At 54.6% G+C, this 22,040-nt stretch overlaps 8 protein-coding genes across 8 annotated transcripts; 5 read left to right on the plus strand and 3 right to left on the minus strand.

The window, feature by feature from the left end:
* Positions 1 to 68: 68 nt before the first annotated feature.
* V2A60_005349 (uncharacterized protein) lies at positions 69 to 593 on the plus strand (the record flags this gene model as incomplete). Its single annotated transcript, XM_083256661.1, has 2 exons — positions 69 to 264; positions 337 to 593. The coding sequence occupies 2 exons, from the start codon at positions 69 to 71 to the stop codon at positions 591 to 593; spliced, it is 453 nt and encodes a 150-aa protein (XP_083112787.1).
* Positions 594 to 2,033: 1,440 nt separating this feature from the next.
* On the plus strand, positions 2,034 to 3,761 carry V2A60_005350 (S53 family peptidase; the record flags this gene model as incomplete). The annotated part of the gene is made up of 1 exon (XM_083256662.1): positions 2,034 to 3,761. One exon carries the CDS (start codon positions 2,034 to 2,036, stop codon positions 3,759 to 3,761), a length of 1,728 nt encoding a protein of 575 aa, XP_083112788.1.
* A 1,537-nt stretch (positions 3,762 to 5,298) lies between these two features.
* On the plus strand, positions 5,299 to 8,773 carry V2A60_005351 (uncharacterized protein; the record flags this gene model as incomplete). Its single annotated transcript, XM_083256663.1, has 2 exons — positions 5,299 to 5,390; positions 5,548 to 8,773. 2 exons carry the CDS (start codon positions 5,299 to 5,301, stop codon positions 8,771 to 8,773), a joined length of 3,318 nt encoding a protein of 1,105 aa, XP_083112789.1.
* Positions 8,774 to 9,223: 450 nt separating this feature from the next.
* V2A60_005352 (dolichol phosphate-mannose biosynthesis regulatory proteins DPM2) lies at positions 9,224 to 9,573 on the minus strand (the record flags this gene model as incomplete). The annotated part of the gene is made up of 2 exons (XM_083256664.1): positions 9,224 to 9,415; positions 9,517 to 9,573. The coding sequence occupies 2 exons, from the start codon at positions 9,571 to 9,573 to the stop codon at positions 9,224 to 9,226; spliced, it is 249 nt and encodes an 82-aa protein (XP_083112790.1).
* A 1,112-nt stretch (positions 9,574 to 10,685) lies between these two features.
* On the plus strand, positions 10,686 to 13,184 carry V2A60_005353 (U2-type spliceosomal complex subunit CWC22; the record flags this gene model as incomplete). Its single annotated transcript, XM_083256665.1, has 1 exon — positions 10,686 to 13,184. One exon carries the CDS (start codon positions 10,686 to 10,688, stop codon positions 13,182 to 13,184), a length of 2,499 nt encoding a protein of 832 aa, XP_083112791.1.
* A 565-nt stretch (positions 13,185 to 13,749) lies between these two features.
* On the minus strand, positions 13,750 to 15,712 carry V2A60_005354 (fungal specific transcription factor domain-containing protein; the record flags this gene model as incomplete). Its single annotated transcript, XM_083256666.1, has 2 exons — positions 13,750 to 15,637; positions 15,708 to 15,712. The coding sequence occupies 2 exons, from the start codon at positions 15,710 to 15,712 to the stop codon at positions 13,750 to 13,752; spliced, it is 1,893 nt and encodes a 630-aa protein (XP_083112792.1).
* Positions 15,713 to 16,905: 1,193 nt separating this feature from the next.
* Positions 16,906 to 19,666, plus strand: V2A60_005355 (beta-mannosidase; the record flags this gene model as incomplete). Its single annotated transcript, XM_083256667.1, has 3 exons — positions 16,906 to 17,033; positions 17,090 to 18,480; positions 18,537 to 19,666. The coding sequence occupies 3 exons, from the start codon at positions 16,906 to 16,908 to the stop codon at positions 19,664 to 19,666; spliced, it is 2,649 nt and encodes an 882-aa protein (XP_083112793.1).
* Positions 19,667 to 19,830: 164 nt separating this feature from the next.
* On the minus strand, positions 19,831 to 21,570 carry V2A60_005356 (uncharacterized protein; the record flags this gene model as incomplete). Its single annotated transcript, XM_083256668.1, has 2 exons — positions 19,831 to 20,141; positions 20,199 to 21,570. The coding sequence occupies 2 exons, from the start codon at positions 21,568 to 21,570 to the stop codon at positions 19,831 to 19,833; spliced, it is 1,683 nt and encodes a 560-aa protein (XP_083112794.1).
* Between the last annotated feature and the right edge of the window lie 470 nt (positions 21,571 to 22,040).

The following is a 22,040-nucleotide window of genomic DNA, read 5'->3' on the forward strand; positions in this document are numbered from 1 at the left end:
GAAATTGTAGTTATTTATCAGCTTATTCGATTGATTGTTTTTGCTGCTTTCCATCAGCCGCAGTGAAAATGGCGTCCACGGGGCAAGGAGGGTATTTTCCGATTTACCCGGTCCAAGATCTTTTGCCGGACCCCGAGATCCGGACCTTCATCACCAATTTCTACCGCATATCTGATAGCCCGGACTCCAACGAGCTATGGGTCAGCCACTTTACCGAAGACGCACAGGTCACCATGGGCAACGACAGCGGCCGCGGCCAGCAAGGTTCGTAGCCCCTACCCTTATTCCCACGAGCATGTATACTAGAACAACACGACCAACTACTGGAAAACGCAGAGATTCGAGAGCTCCGCGGCAGGATGTGGAATGTCGTGGCCGAGCGCAAACATACGGTGAACAAGGTTTTCCCAGCCAAGTTCCAGGACGAGGAAGGGGCATGCGAGTGCATGTTGTTTGGAGACGTGCATCTCAAGACCAAGGAGGGCCAGGAGCTTGTCGTGCCCTGGGCGGGACACGCTACTCTGACCAAGATTATCGATGGCTCGAAAGAAGAATGGAAGTTTGCTCAGTATCGAGTGTGGCTTCAGAGGTGATTTCCATAGTTTACTGTCTCGATTACAAGGTGGCAAGCAGACGTTACGTACGAGCAATACAGAGTTAAATTAAAACATGCCCAACAGTATATGTCTCGGAGATGTTCCGTAATTCATATTAAGCTATATAATATTTCTTTCAAAGTGTGCTCTTCGTTTTATATATCCAGTGTAGTCCAATAGCCCAGATATCGGCAAGGCTTCTTGCGGCTTTGTAGGCCACAAGTCGCAGCATTGGTAGCCCGAGAAGGCTTCAAACTTCTTATTCCATCTCGCGGCCCCGTAAGTGGAAATATTGTGCGATACCCCAGCAGTGCCACAGCGTCCCCTGTGCTTGGCGATGTGGCTCGCAGAAGGCGGCCCGTAGCGGTGGGCCAGCTCGGGCACGACTCATGTCTGTACCTCGGAGCAATCGACTTACTCCGTAGATAGCCGTTAAATAGGAAGACCGGCATATAGGTGCTTTTCTAACAAAAGGCGATGCTTGGAGCAAATGCCGAGTCTGCACCCGCAACTCGCGACGTTGGGCCTGGCGCGATTGGCGTTGCGTGACGGCAATTCCGGGTGCAATAAATAGCAACTGACAGCTTGTTTGAAGATCTTTGAGACCTGCTGTCAAACTAGGACAGAGAGATGATAGATACCGTGACAGTTCGCAATTGGACCGAAGAGGCAATGTAGGGAGCTGTGCTCGACGATGCGAACATCAAAAGCCACACCCCTGGCAATACAGTGTGCAATAAGCATAGACTTGAGCTATCAGCTGATGTAATACTCACTCTTTATTAAAGGCCGAATTTTTTGCTCCATTTACTTTTTTGTATCCCGCATGAGGATATGAGAATTCATAGCTATACCAGGAGCGGGTGTTAAATCACCGAGTCAAGGGATTTCACGACCCCCTTGTAGGGCGATATCTCGGACATGGGCCATTAGACAGCTGATAGTTTCTCTTCAGCCGGAATGCAGGATTTGAGATGTATTTGCACCCATCGCAATGAGCACGGAGGCTATTTCTGCAATATCATGGGAGTGTTTGGCTCGCTAATGCTTAGCCGGCCTTTGCTATCCAAATGTCTGCTCCATACGGGACCACCCAGAGTCATTTTGAATATCAGAAACCGAAAAACCCACCTCAATTCTGATTTCGAGTGGCCTGAGTAGCGGTCTAACGTACTGTTGCGGGCCTCAATAAGAAGCGCAAAGCAATGCTCAGCGAAACAGGCCATACATCGCACCATGTCTGCCGGAGTTAGAAATGGGATATAGAAGGGATATGTCGAGGTAATTGTCTTTCTTTTCTTAAAAAAAAAGAAAAAGGATCTGTTACTTTTACTTTCGGCTGCTTTCACATAAAAGGAAGCGCATCGACGGTCCATGTAGTAGCCTCAGACTTTGCGGTCATCCAAACACGCAGCTTTCAATATCTTGAGCTCTATCATGTCTTTCTCTTCATTTTTGTTGGTTGCTCTGGTCACCAGTGCCAGCGCTCGCAACGTTGTGCTGGAGACGGTGTCTGTTCTTCCCCTAAACTGGAAGCAGCTGGACGATGTCATCGATCCTACTTGGGGGATCAACTTTTCCATTGCCCTCAAGCAACCAATGGTCGACATTGCTACGTTGATGGCCAATGGCGGGAGGCATCTCAGCCTCGACGAAGTGCAAGCTTTGCGCACTCCCGATCTATCTTATGTCAATGCCGTCATGAGGTGGCTCAAAGATGAAAACATCACCAACGCCACTTTGAATCAGGACTTGGTTCACGTCCAGACCACCATCGCCGAAGCCGAGAGACTTCTGGACGGAACGTTCAGTCGCTACATTTATGATGGCAAGATTGGCAAGCTGCGTACCCAGAAATACTCTATTCCTGAGGAGCTCATTGACGCTATCAGCTTCATCTACCCTGTTGCCAACTTCATGAAACCAGCACCCAATAGCGTCCATGTTTCCAACAAAGCTGTCAAATTTGATGTCTCCAAGAGGAACGAAACCGCTTCCAGGAATCCTTGCTCAGATTCAATGGGAGTTGACTGTTTCAAGAAGCGGTACAACATGACGTATGAGTCTCCTGACAGGAACTCGCCTGTGCGCTTTGGCATCTCTGGCTATCTCGAACTGAATGCAAATCATGATGACGTCAACGCTTTCCTTACCGAGCAGACCAACATCACCAACTATAATTATAGTGTCGAGAAAGTAAACGGTGGTGAGGATCCCGGCACTCCCGCCGGCGCCGAGGCCGTATTTGATCTCGCGTATGGCATGGCTCTTGGTTACCCTGCGGCCGTCACTTTCTACGCTACCGGTGGCCGAGGAGATTTGATTGGTCGCGACGGACAAATTGGTCCCTACAACGAGTCGAGCAACGAGCCTTATCTTGAATTCATAAACTATCTCCTCGACAAGCCCGACGATGAGGTTCCTCACGTCCTCTCTGTATCGTATGGGGATGATGAGCTTAGCGTCCCTCGGGAGTACGCGAAGCGTGTTTGCGATGCGTACGGTCTCCTGACGAAGCGCGGTACCAGCATCATCCATGCCTCTGGTGACGGTGGCTCTACTGGCGGTCAGTACGGCGACTGCAAGACCCGCGATGGCAAGCAGACCAATACCACAATGCCAACGTTTCCCGCCACTTGTCCCTGGGTCACAGCTGTCGGCGGAACCGATTTCAAAACCGATCCTCATGAGGCCATTGCATTCAGCTCCGGTGGCTTCTCATTCTACTTTGACCGCCCCTCTTGGCAGACAGGCGCGGTGACCAAATACATCGAGAGGCTCGGCGGCCATCTCGACGGATACTACAACAAGAACGGCCGCGCCATGCCCGATGTCTCGACTGCGGCGGGGGAATACAGGTATATTCGGGACGGCCAGGCCCAAGACTTTTGGGGAACGAGTGCCAGTGCCCCCACGTTTGCTGCCATGATCGTCCAAGTCAATGACGCCCGCCTCCGTGACGGAAAGCAGTCGATCGGCTATCTCAACGAGATACTTTACTCGAAGGCAGGTGTGGCCGCGCTCACCGATGTCACCAAGGGGAAGAGCTACCGCTGCGCGTTCGCCAGTGGGGGTTGGCCGGCTAGGCCAGGCTGGGACGCCGTCACGGGCTTGGGAGAACCCAGGGACTTTAGCAAGCTGATGAAGCTCCTGTACGACGCTTAAGACGTAGAGGGTGAGATGTATCAGGCGCAGCTGGACCGAACCATGGGGTTGCGGTGCAAGAAGAAATGTTCGAGGACCCTGAAGAGCGCAGCGACGGCGATGAAGATAGAATAAACACATAGCACAATAGAAGGACTCGAATATGCGTTTCAAAAGGCGGAGAAACGCCACAGATGTGATTCAGATGGCGCCAGGATTCCGTTCTGCAGAGCTACATTAGCAGCGTCAAGTAGACTTGGACATAAAAAAGACCAATCTTGCACTGCGTGTCACCATGACTTTCACTTACTGGGGCTGCTAACCCGAACCAAGCCATGTTGATTTCGATGACAGGACTTGGTGACAGAGAGGATGCCTGGATGCGTAACGATGTGGCGCCGTGGCGGTACTTGGGCTAGAAGCTCCACGTGATGGTACTGTTTTGGGCCGAAGAAACCGCAGCGGCTGTAAAGAGATTAGCGGCAGTCTCGTAGCAGTCTGCTAATGCTCACAATCAGTTAGCGTGCCTGTTTGTTACTCACTGGCCGGACCAGTGGCGCTGCTCCGTGGCTGGTGGTGTCTGGTTGTACTTTGGTACCTGCGGCCCCAACTGCACGTCATCACTGCGCAAGGCCAAGTACCGAGTGCATTGCGTGGTGAGGGCCATTCTGGCCAGCGCAGTGCCCCATGTGGCCGAATCCTTGTCGCTGGGCGCGGTGGTGTAGTCCCTCAAGCTGCGACAGCGTGCAGTGAGTAGCTGAGTACCTTACTGACCTGTAAGGTGCACCAGCGCAGCCTGGTGCCGCCCCATTCTTCAGCGCTCCTCAGTAGTCCACGGGGTCTCACCAGCGTGCTCTGGCGTCCTTCACCAGGCTTCAGCGCCTGAGCCACAGCCGGCCACAGCCGGCCACGCACCTGACGGGCCCCTGCTCCGAAGCGCCATACAGGTGACATCAGTCACGTCGTAGCCCGTTTCTCGGCCTGCGTATCCTGCGTCTCTCTCTCTCTCCCTCTCTCTGCCGCTCTCGTCTCTTCTCACCCTTTTGCAACCAACTCTCTGACTACTTCCAAACACTTCCAAACAAAACATCGCGCGCTTTTTAATACAACAACCACCGCATCATTCAATAGATTTCTTTGCCTGTTCATATTCTCTCCTTCTTCACTCTCTGCTAATAGACTACTTCTCGCTGCGGCTGCGCCGTTTGCCCCGCTGCCTCTAGCCCGCCGCCGTTCCGCAACACGTCCCCCTCCGAGCACTCCCTTATCGCCCGCGCAAACCAAGCTTTACATATCGCGTACAACAGAAAACAACCTCGAAACGTGTATATAGTTGATACAACCTCCTCGACTACTTTCCAGACATCATACCGCATCTCCCGACAATACCCGCCTAGAAGCACTCTAGCTCGCGCCGCAACATCGGTAGCTACCCACAACACCCCGCCGTACCTGTCACTGGCTGTATGCCCGAATCGCCAGGTACCGCATCGCGACACCAACCCGGCCGTTTCGGCCTCCAAGGCCGCCCAGCTCCCGCTATCTACACATATCGATGATGGGTTCCGCCAAAAAGGACAAGAAACGTGCCAGAGCCGCTGCCGGAGGCATCGCAGTCGCTGTGACTGAGCAAGCTGCCACCCAGTTCTCGTGAGCTTCTCTCCCTGCCCCCCTCTCTTAGTCCCCGACACCCCGCCCCGTGACCTCGAGTCTACCGCCTATTACCCCGGCATCTTCAACACCAATATATTTCCTCGTGTTAAAAAATTCCCTTTCATCATGCTGACCCGAATTTCGTCATGCACAGGTTCGAAAATGCCACCAGCGACCCCTCCAACCAGAGCCAACCGACCTCGGACGCGTCGTCACCCCCAATCAACACCCCAGATCTCAACCCCGTTGCCGCTCCAAATGGCCACGCCGAGGTGTCGCCCATGCTTCATGCCATCTCTGCGAGTACTGCCCCCAGCATGATGAATGAATGGGCGCGTGGTGCCATGGCCGGCTCCCCAGGCAATCTGATCAGCTTGATGGGCGAGTCCCCGCCGACACAGCCATCTTCGTATGAGGACTCTGGCCGTCTTCACCAGGGCTGGGGTCAGCGCAACTTCATGACCCCCTCTCCAGCGTCCCCTTCTCCCCCGAATCGCCGACCGCTCAGCTTCCACATGGATTCCACGTTCCCGGCTAGCGAGACGCCTCCCCGCGTGGCAGCTGCAGCTGGGAGGTCGACCTCGGTGCACTCGCCGATCCGGCACAGTCGCCTGGCCTCGCAGCCAGCGCTTCCGCACCAGCCACAGGCGCATTTTTACGGAGCCCCGGATATTGACATGAATATGACATCGCAGGTTGGGCTCAGGGCCGGCGACGCTGACTTGTATTTCGGATTCGACACCTTGCCGAGGTTGGACGACGTCTCTGCTGGCTCAGACGACGTGGTACTGGCAGGGTACAACGGTGGCTTAGATGTCTATGCCATTACCAAGAGAGGATTGGAACCTACTGCATGTCTCAGGGGCCTGCGTGGTACGGTACATGCCGCTAAAATCTTGCCCTGGACATTTGGCGCCAAGGACACTGCTGGACCTCTGATTGTCGTGACCATCCATGGACCCGTGCTTCCGGCCCAGAATACAAATGATGCAGCAACACAGGATGCATCGGACAACCTTCGGAAGGATGGCACAGCCAGCCCGAGATCTGTTACAACCTACCAGGATGGCTTCAACCGAACAGGACCCAGCATCGATTTTTACCAGACCACTGTGGAGGTTTATTCTCTCAGAACCTCCAAAGCCGTCGATGTGCTCCTCGAAGCACCGAGGATCTCCGTCAATGCCGGCGTGTCTATTGCAAGTACCCTCTTCAAGCCTCCACTACCTAGCGGCTCTTTCACAATTAAGGCAGACGGCGGGACCATCCTAGTCTGCTCGGGTAACACAGGCGAATGCTGGACTTACACACACCTTCCGGAACCCCAAAACGGCCATGTTTTCGCCTGCATCGGAAAGTTATGGACATGCTTACAGCATAGTCATCGTAATGAAGTCGTCGAAGAGCTAGGTAAGGCGGCGCCGTCGACGACTGAAGTTCGCTTCAATCCCCACACGCCCATCATTACACTCAATGGTCGCTGGATTGCCTTCTGTCCTGCGGCGCCTACATCGCAGACTTCTCTGCGTGCTCACCTTCCAGTCCCCATTCTTGGCCGCGGTCCTGGTATCGGTTCAATGGCGCCACCCCATGTACCTCAGTCGAGCCTTTCTGTGGAATTGCCAATCTCGGACAGCATGGTAAACAAAATAATGCGTGAGACAACGCAGGAGCTGATACAGGGCGCAAAATGGGTAGGCAAGCAGGGGCTTCAGGCATGGAATGCGTATTGGAACAAAGGCAACGCAGCACAAACTCAGCAGCAACAGGCTCGTTCCCCCCCTCAGCAGCAATGGACTGCCCCGCAGACCACCAGACAGGATGCAACGCAGTTCCCGCCCACCCACGGCACGAATGGCAATGCTACCTCCAAGGATCCTGGACTGGTTTCTATCATTGATACCCTATCTCTACCACTTTCCTCTACTATCCATCCACTGGCTGCATTTGCACCTCCGGGAGGCTGTAGTGTTCTATCCTTTTCACCTTCGTCCTTGAACTTGTTCACTGCCAGTACCAAAGGTGATGTTCAAACTGTTTGGGATCTGCTCAGGATTCAGCACACGCACTCATCCCCGCTTCAAGCTTCTGTCTCGCCAAGCGCCAACGTTGGAACTCAAGTGAGGCAGGTGGCACAGTTTTCTCGAATGACCGTCGCGCGCATCGTCGATGTGTCCTGGACAGGACCCCAGGAAGACCACATTGCAATGGTAACTGAGCGCGGTACGGTGCATCTTCTGGACATGCCATTCAGCGCATCCATGTGGCCCCCTCCTCGCCGGCGTAAGATTGCACCCACGGCTGGCGCCGAGTCCTCGGAGCCTACCAGCTCAGCTGTCTCGATTGCGTCAGGTGCTATTGGTGCTGCCTACCAAGTTGCGAAACCGTTTGTCGCTCGTTCCCGTCGCAGCAGTAGTAACAGTGCTGTGGTGACCACAAGCACATTCAGGGACACAGCCGCGCAGGGAGGGCGAGTCATTGCTGCTAGCATCAGCAGCTCCTTGGGGAAGACTGGCTCTGCCATCAACCAACTTCGGCACACTGGAGAAAACCGAGTCTCTTTGCCTCCGATCCGAAGTCTTCCATCGTCGCAGTGTGTCAGATGGCACTCGACGCGCAAGTCGCAGCACCTATATGCGCTCGGTGGTGGTATTGTGAGAAAATATCCCAGCCGAAGTCGGCGCCTTACCTCGAAGCGAAACAAGAGATTGTCACGTGCAAGCCGTTATAAGGATATGAATGTGCCCATTCTGCCCCATGATAGGCTTGCACCTATTGTTCGGCGATTCCTGGAGGGCGACACCTCGGAGGACCATCTAGACTTATCCGACCTGGAGATGGATGCAGGTAACACCATGACTCTGAACCGCCACGCCGCAAAGACCAAGAGAAGCCAGGGTATGATTTCTGCTATTCCGCAGGCTGAGATAGAGACTAGTGCTCCGTATCAGCCCTTCCATTCGGATAGGCGTGTTGCCGTGTATGAATACGCCAGAGATGGACAGGTGGAGCCGGTGACAACACTTCTCATGGACACTAGTCTAAACGATGATCAGCAGCCGTCCAAGAAAAAGAAGAGCCGTCACCAGAGGGCAGGCGTGGTCGATAACTCAGAGTCTAGCGCATGGGCATTCGGTCTCGATATCCCCACTAACATGTTGGATATGGGCATCATGGCATCAGCCGACGATGACTTGAGCGGCATCGATGACGACCAGGCACTTCCGCCGTCTGCAATGGAGAGACTCATGCAGATAGGTGACCAGGAGCAGATTGTGGTAACAACAAGACGCCGACGAGGTCGCCACGGCGAGCCGGATGAAGATGGATTCTTCGAGGATGACTGCGAGGTGCTTGATTTTGCCGATCAGAGGGTTTAGTTGAGTATTTGAGTTCCTTGGTGCCAGAGTGTTTTCGCGCTTGATCCATGTTGCATTCTCTGCACTCGTCTTCCCTGTGCCTTTTCACAGCTCTTTTGTTAGTTGGTATTGCACAGACGTTAGACGAACCAAATGCACTACGTCCCGCGATGCCTGACTCGTTTCATGGATTTTGGGCTTGTTATTTTTGTCATTTCTATCCTACGGATCCATAACACACTCGTTTTGCGGCTTACTCACAGCCAGCAAGCCGTGCGCCTGTGCATTACCGGATACAAACAATATTAGATACCCCAATAGTACCAATTCAGTTTGGTCGAAAAAAAATACATCTTCTATTCCCGACCTCTCCTAGCTTGTAAAGTGTGCAGCCCGTGAAGTGTATAGCCTTTTTCTGCGGGACGTCTCGGCACTCGGTGGACCGGAGCAATGAGTTTGGAGTTTCGAGAATTACGCCTTCTTCTTGCTAGCGGCGGCGGCCTTGGCCTTGGCGGCCTTCTTGCGGTTGCTTCGAATCATGACCATGCCCAGGAATGAGCCGACGACGGCAGAACCGAGGAGGATGAGGATGACGGGGATGCGGATGGCCCAGACGCGGGGAAGGAAGAAGTTCTGAAGTGGATGGTCGTCATCGACAAAGGGCTATACGAGAAAGAAGAAGAGACAAAGATCAGTTCCGGGTTATACAGCATTGCAGCGAAGCGCAATAGTAAAAGCATGAGAGGAGAGTGATTGTTACTTACCATCAATAGTGTCCAAACAGTATAGTACAAGAACACGACGGTGGCGGCCACGAGCATGGCGAGGCCGACAAGTCTGTCAAACTATTCCACGAGAAAAGGTATCAAATCAGTCAAGCGGTTCTTTCTTTGCTACTCTTGCGGGGCACACATCGAGGGCACTGAAGAGGGGTGATGTGCATCAATGCGTGGACAAGAGGGCTGGACAAAGGTAGCTAGGGGCGACGGAGGGGTGACAAACCATTGTGGTGGGCAGGAGAAGAGAATGAGCTAATGCGACAGCGGCCAGCGGTAACAAATTAGGTACTTGAAGCTTTTGGAAGAGGAATGGCAGAATGACAATAAAAGGAGCGTGGTTGAGAGAGAGACGGAGGAAAAAAGGGTCAAATTGGGCGTCGTCGCAGTTCGGTAGCTCTGCGCTTCTTCACACGTAGCACCAGAAAAAGGTCACCACCAAAAAGCTCCATAGTCTGGGTCAGCGCGCTTTTCAGGAGGCGCGTGCGGAAGCTGTGGCGGTGCATGTCCTGAGAGCCACGTGTGGCGCAAGCGGCTTGTGACTTAGACGATACAGCTGCGCTGTCATTGTACAAAATGGCAAGAAGACAAACGGAAATTCAGAGAGCAAATGAATGGTTTGCTTTATATTCCTAGTTCTGGCCAGACTTGCCTGTATACTGCATTTCTGCCGCAAGCAATCGACCACATCCCGTGGCAGAGGCTATTGTTTTGTGCGCCGCTGATATGGGCTGCCTTGAGAGGGAATATAACGTACACTTATACTCTTGACCATCACGATGCCTTGAAAAAAAGGACCTGGGTTATTTATTCATGTATAAACGTCGCGATAGCAGGTGGTAGCTGCAAAGTCTCCGTCAAAGAATGGCCTTGTGTGAGACCCACTTTAATTTGCTCTGGCGCGTGCGCTCAACTTTTCTCGTTGCCTGCGCATCTCCAGCCTCGCAGTTTCCTAGTATCGACAGAAACACCAACATCACTCAACAGGCCCTGTTGCCTTCTACTCCCGCTCCTCGTGTCAAGATTTCAACTAATAGTGGGCCTAGAAACTGAAAAGGGGCTGTTGAAAATCTACCGGCCAACACTGCAGACTTTCGCGCTCCGCCGAACGAACCCTCGCTATCCACGGATTCTCAGCACCCTTCCAGAGTGTCAGCATGGCGTCGGCCGAGGTGGGAATACCGCGTCGCGAGCGTGATCGCGGCCAACGCGGCGGCAACTCTCGCCGCGATGGCGGCGACTCGTATCGTCCAGGCGGTCGGGCTCGTTCGCGCACTCCTCCCCCAGTCGCGACCGAGGAGCAGAAGCAGGCGGCGGCCAAGGCTGAATATGAGAAGCTCCTTACGATGCGATCAGGAGGCACATACATTCCACCAGCACGCCTGAGAGCCTTGCAGTCGCAAATCACCGACAAGACGAGCAAAGAGTACCAGCGCATGGCCTGGGAGGCGCTCAAGAAAAGTATCAACGGTCTCATCAACAAAGTCCACACAGCCAACATCAAACACATTGTCCCCGAGCTCTTCGGCGAGAACCTGATTCGCGGCCGCGGCCTCTTTTGCCGATCGATAATGAAGGCGCAGGCGGCCAGTTTGCCCTTTACACCCATATACGCCGCCATGGTAGCCATTGTCAATACCAAGCTTCCTCAGGTCGGCGAGCTCCTCATCAAGCGCTTAGTGATGCAGTTCCGCAAGGGCTTTAAGCGAAACGACAAGTCGGTGTGCTTGTCCTCGACGACATTCCTGGCCCACCTGATCAATCAACAGGTGCAGCACGAAATGCTTGCTGGTCAGATTCTCCTCTTACTTCTCAACAAGCCCACGGATGACAGCGTCGAAATTTCTGTTGGATTCTGCCGTGAAGTCGGCCAGTTCCTGGAAGAGATGCGGCCCACCATTGCCAATGTCATCTTTGACCAGTTCCGCAACATCCTGCACGAGGCTGGCATCGATAAGCGAACGCAGTACATGATCGAGGTCCTTTTCCAGGTGCGCAAGGACCGCTACAAGGACAACCCGGCCGTTAAGGAGGAGCTCGATCTCGTCGAGGAGGAAGATCAAATTACACATCAAGTCGAGCTCGACGGCGAAATCAACGTGCAGGATGGTCTCAACATTTTCAAATTTGATGAGCAGTATGAGGAGAATGAGGACGCTTACAAGAAGCTCAAGGCCGAAATCCTCGGTGAAGCTAGTGACGATGAAGAGGACGATGATGATGCCGAGGACGAGAGCTCTGATGACGAGGATGACCAAGAAACCAAGGCCATGGAAATCAAAGACCAGTCGAATGCCGACCTGGTCAACCTGCGCCGTACCATCTACCTGACCATCATGTCGAGCGCCGATCCCGAAGAAGCTACGCACAAACTCATGAAGATCAATCTACCTGCAGGTCAAGAACCAGAGATGCCTTCCATGATTGTGGAATGCTGCTCGCAAGAGAAGACGTATACCAAGTTCTTCGGCTTGATTGCGGAGCGCTTTGCCAAGATCAACCGCCTTTGGTGCGATCTGTTTGAGCAGTCGTTCCAGAAATACTACGAGACAATTCATCGCTACGAAAATAACAAGCTACGCAACATCGCTATGTTATTTGGTCATATGTTCGGCTCCGACGCCCTTGGTTGGCACTGCCTGTCTGTGATCCACCTCAACGAGGATGAAACAACGTCTAGCAGCCGTATCTTCATCAAGATTCTGTTCCAGAGTATTGTTGAGGAGATTGGCCTGCCCAAGATCAAAACGCGAATGACTGACGAGATGCTACGCCCTAACCTCGAGGGCCTGTTCCCCAAGGAGAATGCCCGCAACATCCGCTTTTCGATCAACTACTTTACCAGCATCGGCCTAGGCGCCCTGACGGAGGAGATGCGTGAATTTCTCCAAAACATGCCGAAGCCAGCACTCCCCGCACCAGCTGCGCGCGACGACTCCGACTCAGATTCCGTGTCGAGCTACTCATCACGCTCTGGATCCTCATACTCACGCTCACGGTCCCGTTCGTATAGTCGCTCTCGTAGCCCGCGCCGTATTGCCGACGACCGTGGCCGCACCATGTCCCGCTCTCCCTCTCGTCGCAGCCGTGCTGGATCGTACTCTCGCAGTCGCTCCCGCTCCGCCTCATACAGCACCCGCAGCAGAAGTCGCTCCATCTCTGATGCCGGTCGTGGCAGACGCAGATCCCCCTACTCGGCCAGCCCTCCTCGCCGCGGCCACCGCACTTCATACAGCCGCTCGCGCAGTCGCTCCTACGATTCTTACAGCGACGCCTCGCGTTCACCGTCTCGGTCCCGAAGCCGCTCTCGCTCTGTACCACCATCTCGCGGCCGTGCCCGTGGCGCCAGCCCGCCCCGAACCAAGCGCCGCAACAGCTCGTCGGTTAGCCGCAGCCCTTCTCGCAAGAGAGGACGGTCGCCCTCGTACTCCCGCTCCCCATCTCGTTCGCGCTCGCCCCCACCAGGCCGTCGCATCAGGACCGAGGATCGCAGCCTGAGCCGTAGTCGTTCCCCGTCGCCCGTAAAGCGCGCCGCCTCGCGTGGCAACATCAGGCGGCGGTCATCGAGTCCCACGGCGGCAAAAAGAAGACGTGGCAACAGCTCCAGCGTCTCACGATCGCCGCCACCAGTTAAGCGTGGCCGTCGTGGCAGTTAAACCTAGGATTGTTGGGAGAACAATATAAAAAGAACCATAGCATCTAGGAACCATACAGTGTTTTTTTTTCTTTGTACGTTTGATATCATCCTTTGATACTGCATGAGGAAGAATGAGAGGTTGGAAAGGGGGAACAGCTGTGTTGTACACAGTCGCAATTTTCTTGTATCAATAGCGAACTGGACTGGGGGGGTCAGTTAAAATTATAATACCAGAGGCCTGGTTAAGGCACTCTTTCTCATCAATGCTGCTAATTGATTCTTCTGTAAGTGACAAAACTGAATGAAAAATTTTGACGTAGGTGCAGTGTACTGAATCTACATGGTTCTTCATATACAGTAATTAGATTAGCGTGAGCGGTCTTCATCCTCCATGCTGCAAGATGTAATGGAAAGATGTCGAGCCCTTTCCTCTCATGCAGTGTATAGCACCAGAGTCCCAATGATAGGTATGTACGATAAATAAATACAGCTTGTTATATTTAGTCTTTCCCCGCTCTTGGGAAATCGAGGCTATACCGTGGCGGTGCCTCACTTCGCCACGGCGAGGGAGATGCTGCCTGCAACTATGCCAGCGGCAACATATTTGGCGGCATGCTATCCTCACCGAGAAACATGCCCCAGTCCATTTCAGTCAGCTGCTCGTCGCACCAACCAAAGAGGTCGAGGCTGCTGTCGCTCGCCGACGGTGTGCGCACAAAAGCATCCGTATTGGCAGTGAGGGCCTCGTACATGGCTGAGACAATGTCCGGAGAGCGGTCCGAGGTGCGCATCCAGGCGCGCATCTCTGAGAACGCACCCAATGCTTTGGCGAGGCTCTCCTGCCACGCGGCGAACTGCTGTGGCGTGGCTATGGGGCCATCACCGCTGTCGTCGCCGCCGTGTGGGACGCTTGCACGGGCGAGGTTGCGTTCCATGGCCATGGCGAGCAGCGGCACTGTGCAAGCTTGGAACAGGTACCAGCCGGAGCCCCAGACGAGGAAGCGGTTGGGGGTCCAGTAAAGGACTATGGCGTCAATGGCATCGGACGCGACAGCACAGCACCGCTGGAGGATCCGACGCTGGTCTTGCAGCAAGTCCTCGACTATCTTGCGGCGCCAGTTCTGCGCCATGAGCAGCACAGAGCATCGCGCGAGGATGACACGCGCATTGAAGTAGCGCGTGCGGATGAACTCGCGCGCGACCTGTAGCCGCGGGTGCGCCGACGCCGTGTCAACCTGTTTCAAGACGGGGGGTAGCGCGGCGTGCCATGCTTGCAGTTCGCCGTCGAGCGCGAGAATCTCGTCGTGGGTGATGCGCCCGATGCGCGCGAAGTGGTCCTGCATGCGGTCGCAGATAAGGCACAGCTGGGCACTTGCGCGGAGCGATACCGCACTGTGATCATCGTCATGCAGGGATTCTGGTAGGGCCGTGTCCATGGTCGCGGGCTCCCATCGGCCAAAGGTTGGTCGGCCTTGCGTCATGCACGCCCATGAGTCGACACAGAGCAGACTCCACCAGGTCCGGCGCCGCGTCTCAATACGTCTGGCCTCCTCAGGATCGGTGTTGTGCGCGACACGCCGCGGTTCACGATGCAGGCCGAGGGCGACGGCGACGCGGTGTGCTGCACCGAGAATGCCATAGGCCATGTTAGGTGAGTTGCGGTAGTGGAGGTAATGGCCGCCAAGCAAGCACAGAGCTTGCAGGCTGTAGAGATTGCCGGATCCCAGGCTATCGAGGCTAAAAGATGCACGCGCAACTTTATAGTACTCTTCGTGAAGGGTTTCGCTGCCGGATGCAATGCTCCCCAGTGCAAAGACCATGTTCAGCAAGCCGAGCCAGGAGCCATCGCGCCGCCCGCCGACGGCATATTGCCTGCGGAAATCTTCTTCATCTATCAAGGGCGTAACTGCGTGGAAGTGGTCAAAATAGAAATCAATGCAGCGCTGTTCCCGTAGTAGGCTGAGAGCCGGATCCCGAACGAGGGTCGGGACGGCGAGCTGAGCGGGATGCGGTGCGTCAGCGCAGGCTCTTGCGCGAGCCGCAGTGTGGTCCTTTGCTGGTGGGTAGAGCCTGAAGATGGCCCGAAAGGCTGCGCTCATTGAAGATAGACCAAGGTATGACCTCGCTTGCCTGTCCGTGACTAGTCCAATTGCATTGATATCGTCAGTGGCCACCGTTTCACGCTGGTCGAGTGATTCGCTCCACTGAGGTTCAGGCGCAACGTCGCCATGCTCGGAAAGTGGCGCGGATTCATCTTCGCCATGACTCGAAGCGGCTTTACTTGTCAATGGCGTGTGATGTGATGGTCTGCTCTGGGATGGCTGGCTATGAATCGCAAGAGCGCGGATCCCGAGTTCATTCAAAAGCTCCGGACGAGACTTGGTTTCGAGATGCGATAGGCTGTAACCCGGGAATAACTTTTCCACAATTTCTTCGTGTCTCTTGAGTCTGAGCTGAACATCTTCATGGGCACTTCAAGTGTCGGTTAGTTGGGGGCGATAAGGATATCCTCCGGTATTAATGCAGCTGACCTCCTGCTGACGGCATTTCTTCTGGATCGCTGACGGTACTCGCATGCCTCGGAGGCCCTGTAGTACACACAGCTGCTACAGGGATAGCGGCCATCACATTTGATTTTACGCCTCGTGCACTCAATGCAGGAGCGATTGACTCTTCGGCCAGCTGGTTGGGCCGGAGGCGAGGCTGGCGATGACTGTGACCTCTGCCCATTGGCAGGGCTGAAATTTGCTGAAGACATTAGTCAGGGGGGCCCAGCCTGGGGGAGGATCGCCGGTGCAAAATTGGATCTCTTGGCAAAGGAGAGAGCACAGGAGCGAGGGTCGCCGCGGCGACAGCGACCGATGACCTAGCTCGCTGTCACGTCGGAGTCTCACAGAAATACAGACATGAGACTAGAAAAGCTGCTGGCAAGCCACCTGTGAGAGCCAGAGCCCAAGAGTGTGTGGATCAGGTGAAGCCGGGGAGACACGGGCTTGCTAAAGAGGGCAGGAGGGGGGGGGGGGTTGCGGCGTTCATCAGCGCAGGGTTGTCGCTCGGCGGTCGGCAAAAGGCTTGTATCACTCAAGCCACAGTGCCTCAATGGGGATCAATGGATCATCCACATGTGGATGAGGTGTGGCGCAGGATCGGCCCAATAGCCTGTGGGGGTCAATAGCACCTCCGTCCCATCGTGCCGTTGGTACTGTGAGTGGCATGGGCGGTGGGTTCCGAGTACCTCCTAATACCACAGAATATATGCAGTAACTACCCAGCAACTACAAGTTGGAATATGTATAATAGTAAAGCCGCTCCTCGTCGATGACCCTCATCGATCCTCGTCCTAACGGGTCAACTATCAGTACTCCCCGCAGACAATCTGTGGGGAAGCAAGGGAACCCTAGCCTCCATATGTTGGCGCAGGGTTGCCACGTGTATATATATGTATGCATGCTGAAAACTTTGTAAAAATACAACGGACGGGAAAATGAATATGCATATTCCTGAAATATGTATTCCCGCCGACGCGCGTAAACCCGTGTCTCACATCCTCCTTGTCAGCTATAACCCCCACACAGCGGGGTGCATCCCCGTGGGGGGACAAACAAGCAGCTTAACGCTGTCACTGCTCGTGGGGAAGTACTCGAGGTGTTGATTGTCATTTATATTCTATCCACCTCCCTCCTCAGTTATCCTGTTTTACTTTGGGTCTGGTATCGTTCTCCTTTGCATTCACTTATGCCATGGCTCTTGCAATACAGCGATTAGCCCATGGCTGGGCCGTCCAACAGCAGGGCTGGGGCAGCGATGAGTGGCTACCTGTGGCTCAGGTCCCGACTCAAATCCATGTTGACTTGCTGGCAAACAAAAAGTAAGCTTCCTGTCGAATACACGATTCATTTGATAACTAAGTTCGCAATCTTCCAGAATTCCTGACCCATTTGTCGACCTCAATGAGAGAGCTGTACAGTGGATCGGGGAAAAGACATGGATCTACCGCCTCGAGTTTGTCGCTCCTTTTGCCTCTGATAGCTCCATGACCTCGGATCTTGTCTTTGAAGGACTTGATACATTTGCCACCGTTACTTTCAATGGATCTCAAGTTCTTGAAGCGGACAATATGTTTACCTCCTACAGAGTCAATGTTTCGCAATATATAAAACCTGGGGAGAATAATTGTCTAGAGATTGTTTTTGATTCGGCTCTGCTCCGTGGTCGCAACCTCGTCAAAGAACACAGCCATGAACACAATTTTCTTGTTCGACAGACGGAAGCAGGCCGAGTTCCCGTCCGCAAAGCGCAGTATAACTGGGGGTGGGACTGGGGCCCGATTCTCATGACCGCCGGCCCTTGGAAGCCAGTATTTCTCGAACAGTATGTCAACAGAGTTACTGATGTATGGACGCAGGGAGTCGTCAGTGAGGATCTGAAGACATACACAGGAACCATTTTCACCAAAATATACGGTACGATTTCTACCGACACAAAGGTCCAAGTATCCTTGGAACTAGACGGGAAAATTGTCTTGCAAGACAACGCGCATGTCAACGATGGCACTGCAAAACTACCATTTACGCTGACAGATCCCAAACTCTGGTACCCTCTCAACTATGGACCCCAGACTAGGTACCGGCTTACAGCGCGTGTCATAACTTCAGGCGGCGAGGAGTTGGATGCCCTCTCACGACTTACCGGTTTCCGTAGAACAGCTTTGATCCAAGAACCTGATACCTACGGAAAGTCATTCTACTTCCGCGTCAATAATATTGACGTCTTTTCCGGTGGCTCTTGCTGGATTCCTGCCGATAGCTACCTTGCCCAAATCTCTGCCCAGCGATACTACGACTGGATCAAGCTCATGGCGGAGGGCAATCAAGTTATGATTCGCATCTGGGGAGGAGGCATCTACGAAGATGACGCGCTCTTGGACGCGTGCGATGAGCTTGGTGTTCTCGTGTGGCATGATTTCCAGTTCGCATGTGCAAGCTACCCGGCCTATGACTCTTATCTCCACAACTTTGAACTTGAGGCCAGGCAGCAGGTTCAAAGAATGCGCTGGAGACCGGCTGTGATTGCCTGGGCAGGCAACAACGAGGATTATCAGGTCCAGGAGCGCTATAAGCTTGACTATGATTTCGAAAACAAAGACCCCGAGTCCTGGCGCAAGTCTACATTCCCCGCAAGGTACATCTACGAGCATTTGCTGCCAAAGATTATCCTCGAGGAAGATCCGCATAGCATTTATCACCCCAGTAGCCCTTGGGGTGGTGGGAAGCCAACCGCTGACCCTACCGTTGGCGACATCCATCAGTGGAATTGTGAGTGTTATCCCCCCCCGGCGTGTCACCTAGTCTGGGTGCTTACATATTCTCAGTGTGGCATGGCGCCTTGAACAAATACCAAGAGGTTGAACAGCTTGGCGGTCGCTTCGTCAGCGAGTTCGGAATGGAATCATACCCTCACCTCGCCACCACCGCGCGCATGACCACCAAGCCCTCGCAGCTGTACCCGGGCTCCATGGTGCTCGACTTCCACAACAAGGGCATCGGACACGAGCGACGCATGATGACGTACGTTGCAGAAAACTTTCGCGTTCGCACCGACCTCGCCTCGTACACGCACCTCACGCAGGTCGTCCAAGCGGAGGCGATGCGCTTCTCGTACAAGACGTGGCGCCGCCAATGGGGAGCGCCAGGGGCCCGGCGCTGCGGCGGCGTGCTGGTGTGGCAGCTGAACGACTGCTGGCCGACCATGTCGTGGGCCGTCGTAGACTACTATCTGGTCAAGAAACCCGCGTACTATGCCATGGCACGGGCGCTGCAGCCTATTGACGTCGGTGTCGCGCGGACGTACCACGACTGGACGCAGACGGGGTACTACATTGACGAGAACTCGAAGCTGTGCACTGGCCAGGTCGATCAGACGCTGCCGGCCCGGAATGGTAGCAGTACGTTTAGCGTCTGGGCTGTCAGCAGCAGCGTCAATGAGGTTGACGCCATCGTGACGATCCGTTTCATATCGGTGCGGACGGGCACGGATGTGCAGCCTGCGATCGAGAGGCGCATCACAGTTGGCGCAAACTGTACAACAGACATTGTCAATGACGGCCCGCTTGCGGCATCTATTCAGGGGTCGGAGGACGAGGCTCGACCGTTTGACGTGGACGAATACGATCCATACGTCGTGCATGTCCGGCTTACATTGGACGGAAGTAATACTACCATCACAGACACGGCATGGCCAGACCCCATCAAGTTTCTGGACATGGCAGATCGCGGCGTGTCGTTTGAAGTATCTGATGAAGACGGTCAAGTGACTGTGTCTGCTCAAAGACCCGTAAAAGCATTCGTCTTCGAGGAGGTAGAGGGACTCAGCTTAAGCGACAACGGCTTTGATTTGCTGCCAGGCGAGAAGAAAGTGGTCAAGGTCGCTGGGTCTTTGAAGCCTAGCCAGTTACGGTGGACGCATATTGAAGCAAGCGGTCCATCGCTGCAAATTGAATGAGTGAATTCGGTCGGAAACTTTCTCGATCCAGACACCAGGGCAAAATGTTTTTTTGGTTTAAATGATGAAAATAGAGAAGGTATTTGTCCCGCTGTGTGTGGTTACCACAGTTGTAGTTAATGCCAGAGCTACTGTCAATGTAGGTTGCTATTAATGGACTGTAATTACTGCCTATCCAGTCGAGAATGTAGCTCATGTTGCTGGACAAGGCAGATGCATGCCAAAGCTAGCACGGCGGCACCGATCGTCGTATACCAGACAGCGGCGAAGGCATCCATATATGAGGCAATAACACCATTATGCCATCCTTCTGGAAGATGGTGTATCTCTTCAAGTCTATCCATGATTCGTCCGATTTCTTCGAGTGCGTCGTTTCCGTCTCCGAATCGATCCAGAAGTCTGCTCTTCAAGACGTTCTGATAGGCAGCAGACACTGATGTTATACCGAGCATGGCACCTACACTTCGAGCCAAAACTACCCCGAAGTTAGTCTTTTGTCTTCATCCATTACGTGTGAAGAGATCGAGCTTACAGATAGCCGAGGTGATGACGGCCTGCTGAGAGTGATCGGCTGCTGCAATGCTTGCAACGGCGATGGTTGTCGAAATTACGCTGAAGCCTCCTCCCACGACCACCAAAGCGGCGCATGTCAAATAGGATGAGGTGGCATCAGTCTGGAAAGCCAAGAGTACGGATCCTACGATCAGAACGCAGCTGCCAAAGATCCCTAAGCGCACATACTTGCCAGTCCAGGCCATTGCGTATCCCGTTGTGAGCGAACCAACCGATCCGCCCAGCGGCAGCCATAGCAGCTTCGCGCCAGCAGTGGTGGCAGAGTCGCCGCGCACTTGAAGATAAAGCGGAGCATAAAACGTGGCGATCATCAGAACCATGCAAATGAACAGGCTACCGAAGCAGTTGGCGAGGATGGTGCGGTCCCGGAGCAGACGCACGGGAATGATAGGCTGCGCCGCCTTGCTCTCCCACCACACAAACCCGATGAAGCAGGCAACAGAGAGCGGGAGAGTGGTCAACGGGATGGGATGGGTCCACGGCACCAGCGTGCCGCCCGTGTTCAGCCCAAGCAGCAGCAGGACCAAGAACGAGCACGTGAAGAAGGCGCCGAGGTAGTCGACGCGCGCGAGATACGACCTGTCCGACCGCTTGGGCGGCACCCTGACCAGCAGCCAGACGGCCGGGACAAGCAGCAGCGCCGGCGGCACCTGCAGGAGGAATGCGAGCCGCCAGCCGGCGCCGGTTCGGTCGTGCAGCGAGCCGCCAAAGACGCCCCCCAGCATGGCGCCGGCGCTGTACCACAGGTTGCCGACGCCCTGCAGCACGCCGCGCCGGCGCAGCGGCGCCAGGTCCGAGGCGAGGAACATGGGGATGCAGATGAGCCCGCCGCCGCCGACGCCCGCGACGGCGCGGCCGAGGACCACGGTCGGGGCGTCGGCGGCCAGGCCGCACAGCAGGCTGCCCAGGGCGAACAGCAGGCTGCTGCAGGCGAGCCCCGCGCGGCGCCCGAAAATGTCCGTCAGCCGGCCGGTGATGGGCTGGCAGGCGGCGTTGGCGACGAGGTAGGCGGTGGCGAGCCACGGGAGCAGGCTGAGCGAGTCGAACTCGCTTGCAATGGCCGCCGAGAGGGTCGCGATGCTGCTGGCGTCGAGGGCGGCCAGGAAGACGCCGAAGAAGGCGACGCTCAGGACCAGCACGAGCCTGGTCAGGGGCAGCTCTTCGGCCAGGACAGTCGTCTCGTCATCTCGCCATCGGCCGGCGGCGCTGGCATCACTACTGTCATGTTCCTCAATGCGCTCATTTGACGGCCGTAGTAACGGTGCTGTTTCTGAGGGCGCGCCGCTCTCGTCCGGGGGTCCTTGGCTCGACTGGTTCAGATCGTTTGCCATGCTTTTTGCGGCGTCGCAATACGTGCTTATTGTTTGTGGTTTTAAAAAAAATGCCAATTGCCCATTCCTCGTTTGTTTCCACTAGGACGCGTGATTATGGCGCAGACTTCGCCTCGAAAGCCGTTTGTCGCAAACGGCTGCTGCCTTGTCTTAGACAACGCCCGAGTGTCGCAGGCTGCGATGATAGATGGCCAGGACGCCGGTCGCAACAAAAGGGTAAGATCACGACTGCTTTCTATCAGGCAGTGGATAGGATAGTAGGTGACAGATTATCAGTGTAGTCTGTAATTTTTACGAAGCGAAACATGATGTTGTGAATACCCATGTTTGAGACTGATCTTCGGACGGCTTAGCAAGCTAGTGATGTTGCATGCGGTCTCACTGCAGCAGAACCCCTTACACAAAATGCAGCCACATTTCGTACGCCTACCACCTGTGTCAGGCATAACATTGATGTAGCGTGCCAGCAT

Source organism: Cordyceps javanica, chromosome 3 (assembly GCF_051103115.1).
Source record: "Cordyceps javanica chromosome 3, complete sequence".
Taxonomy (NCBI): Eukaryota; Fungi; Ascomycota; class Sordariomycetes; order Hypocreales; family Cordycipitaceae; genus Cordyceps; species Cordyceps javanica.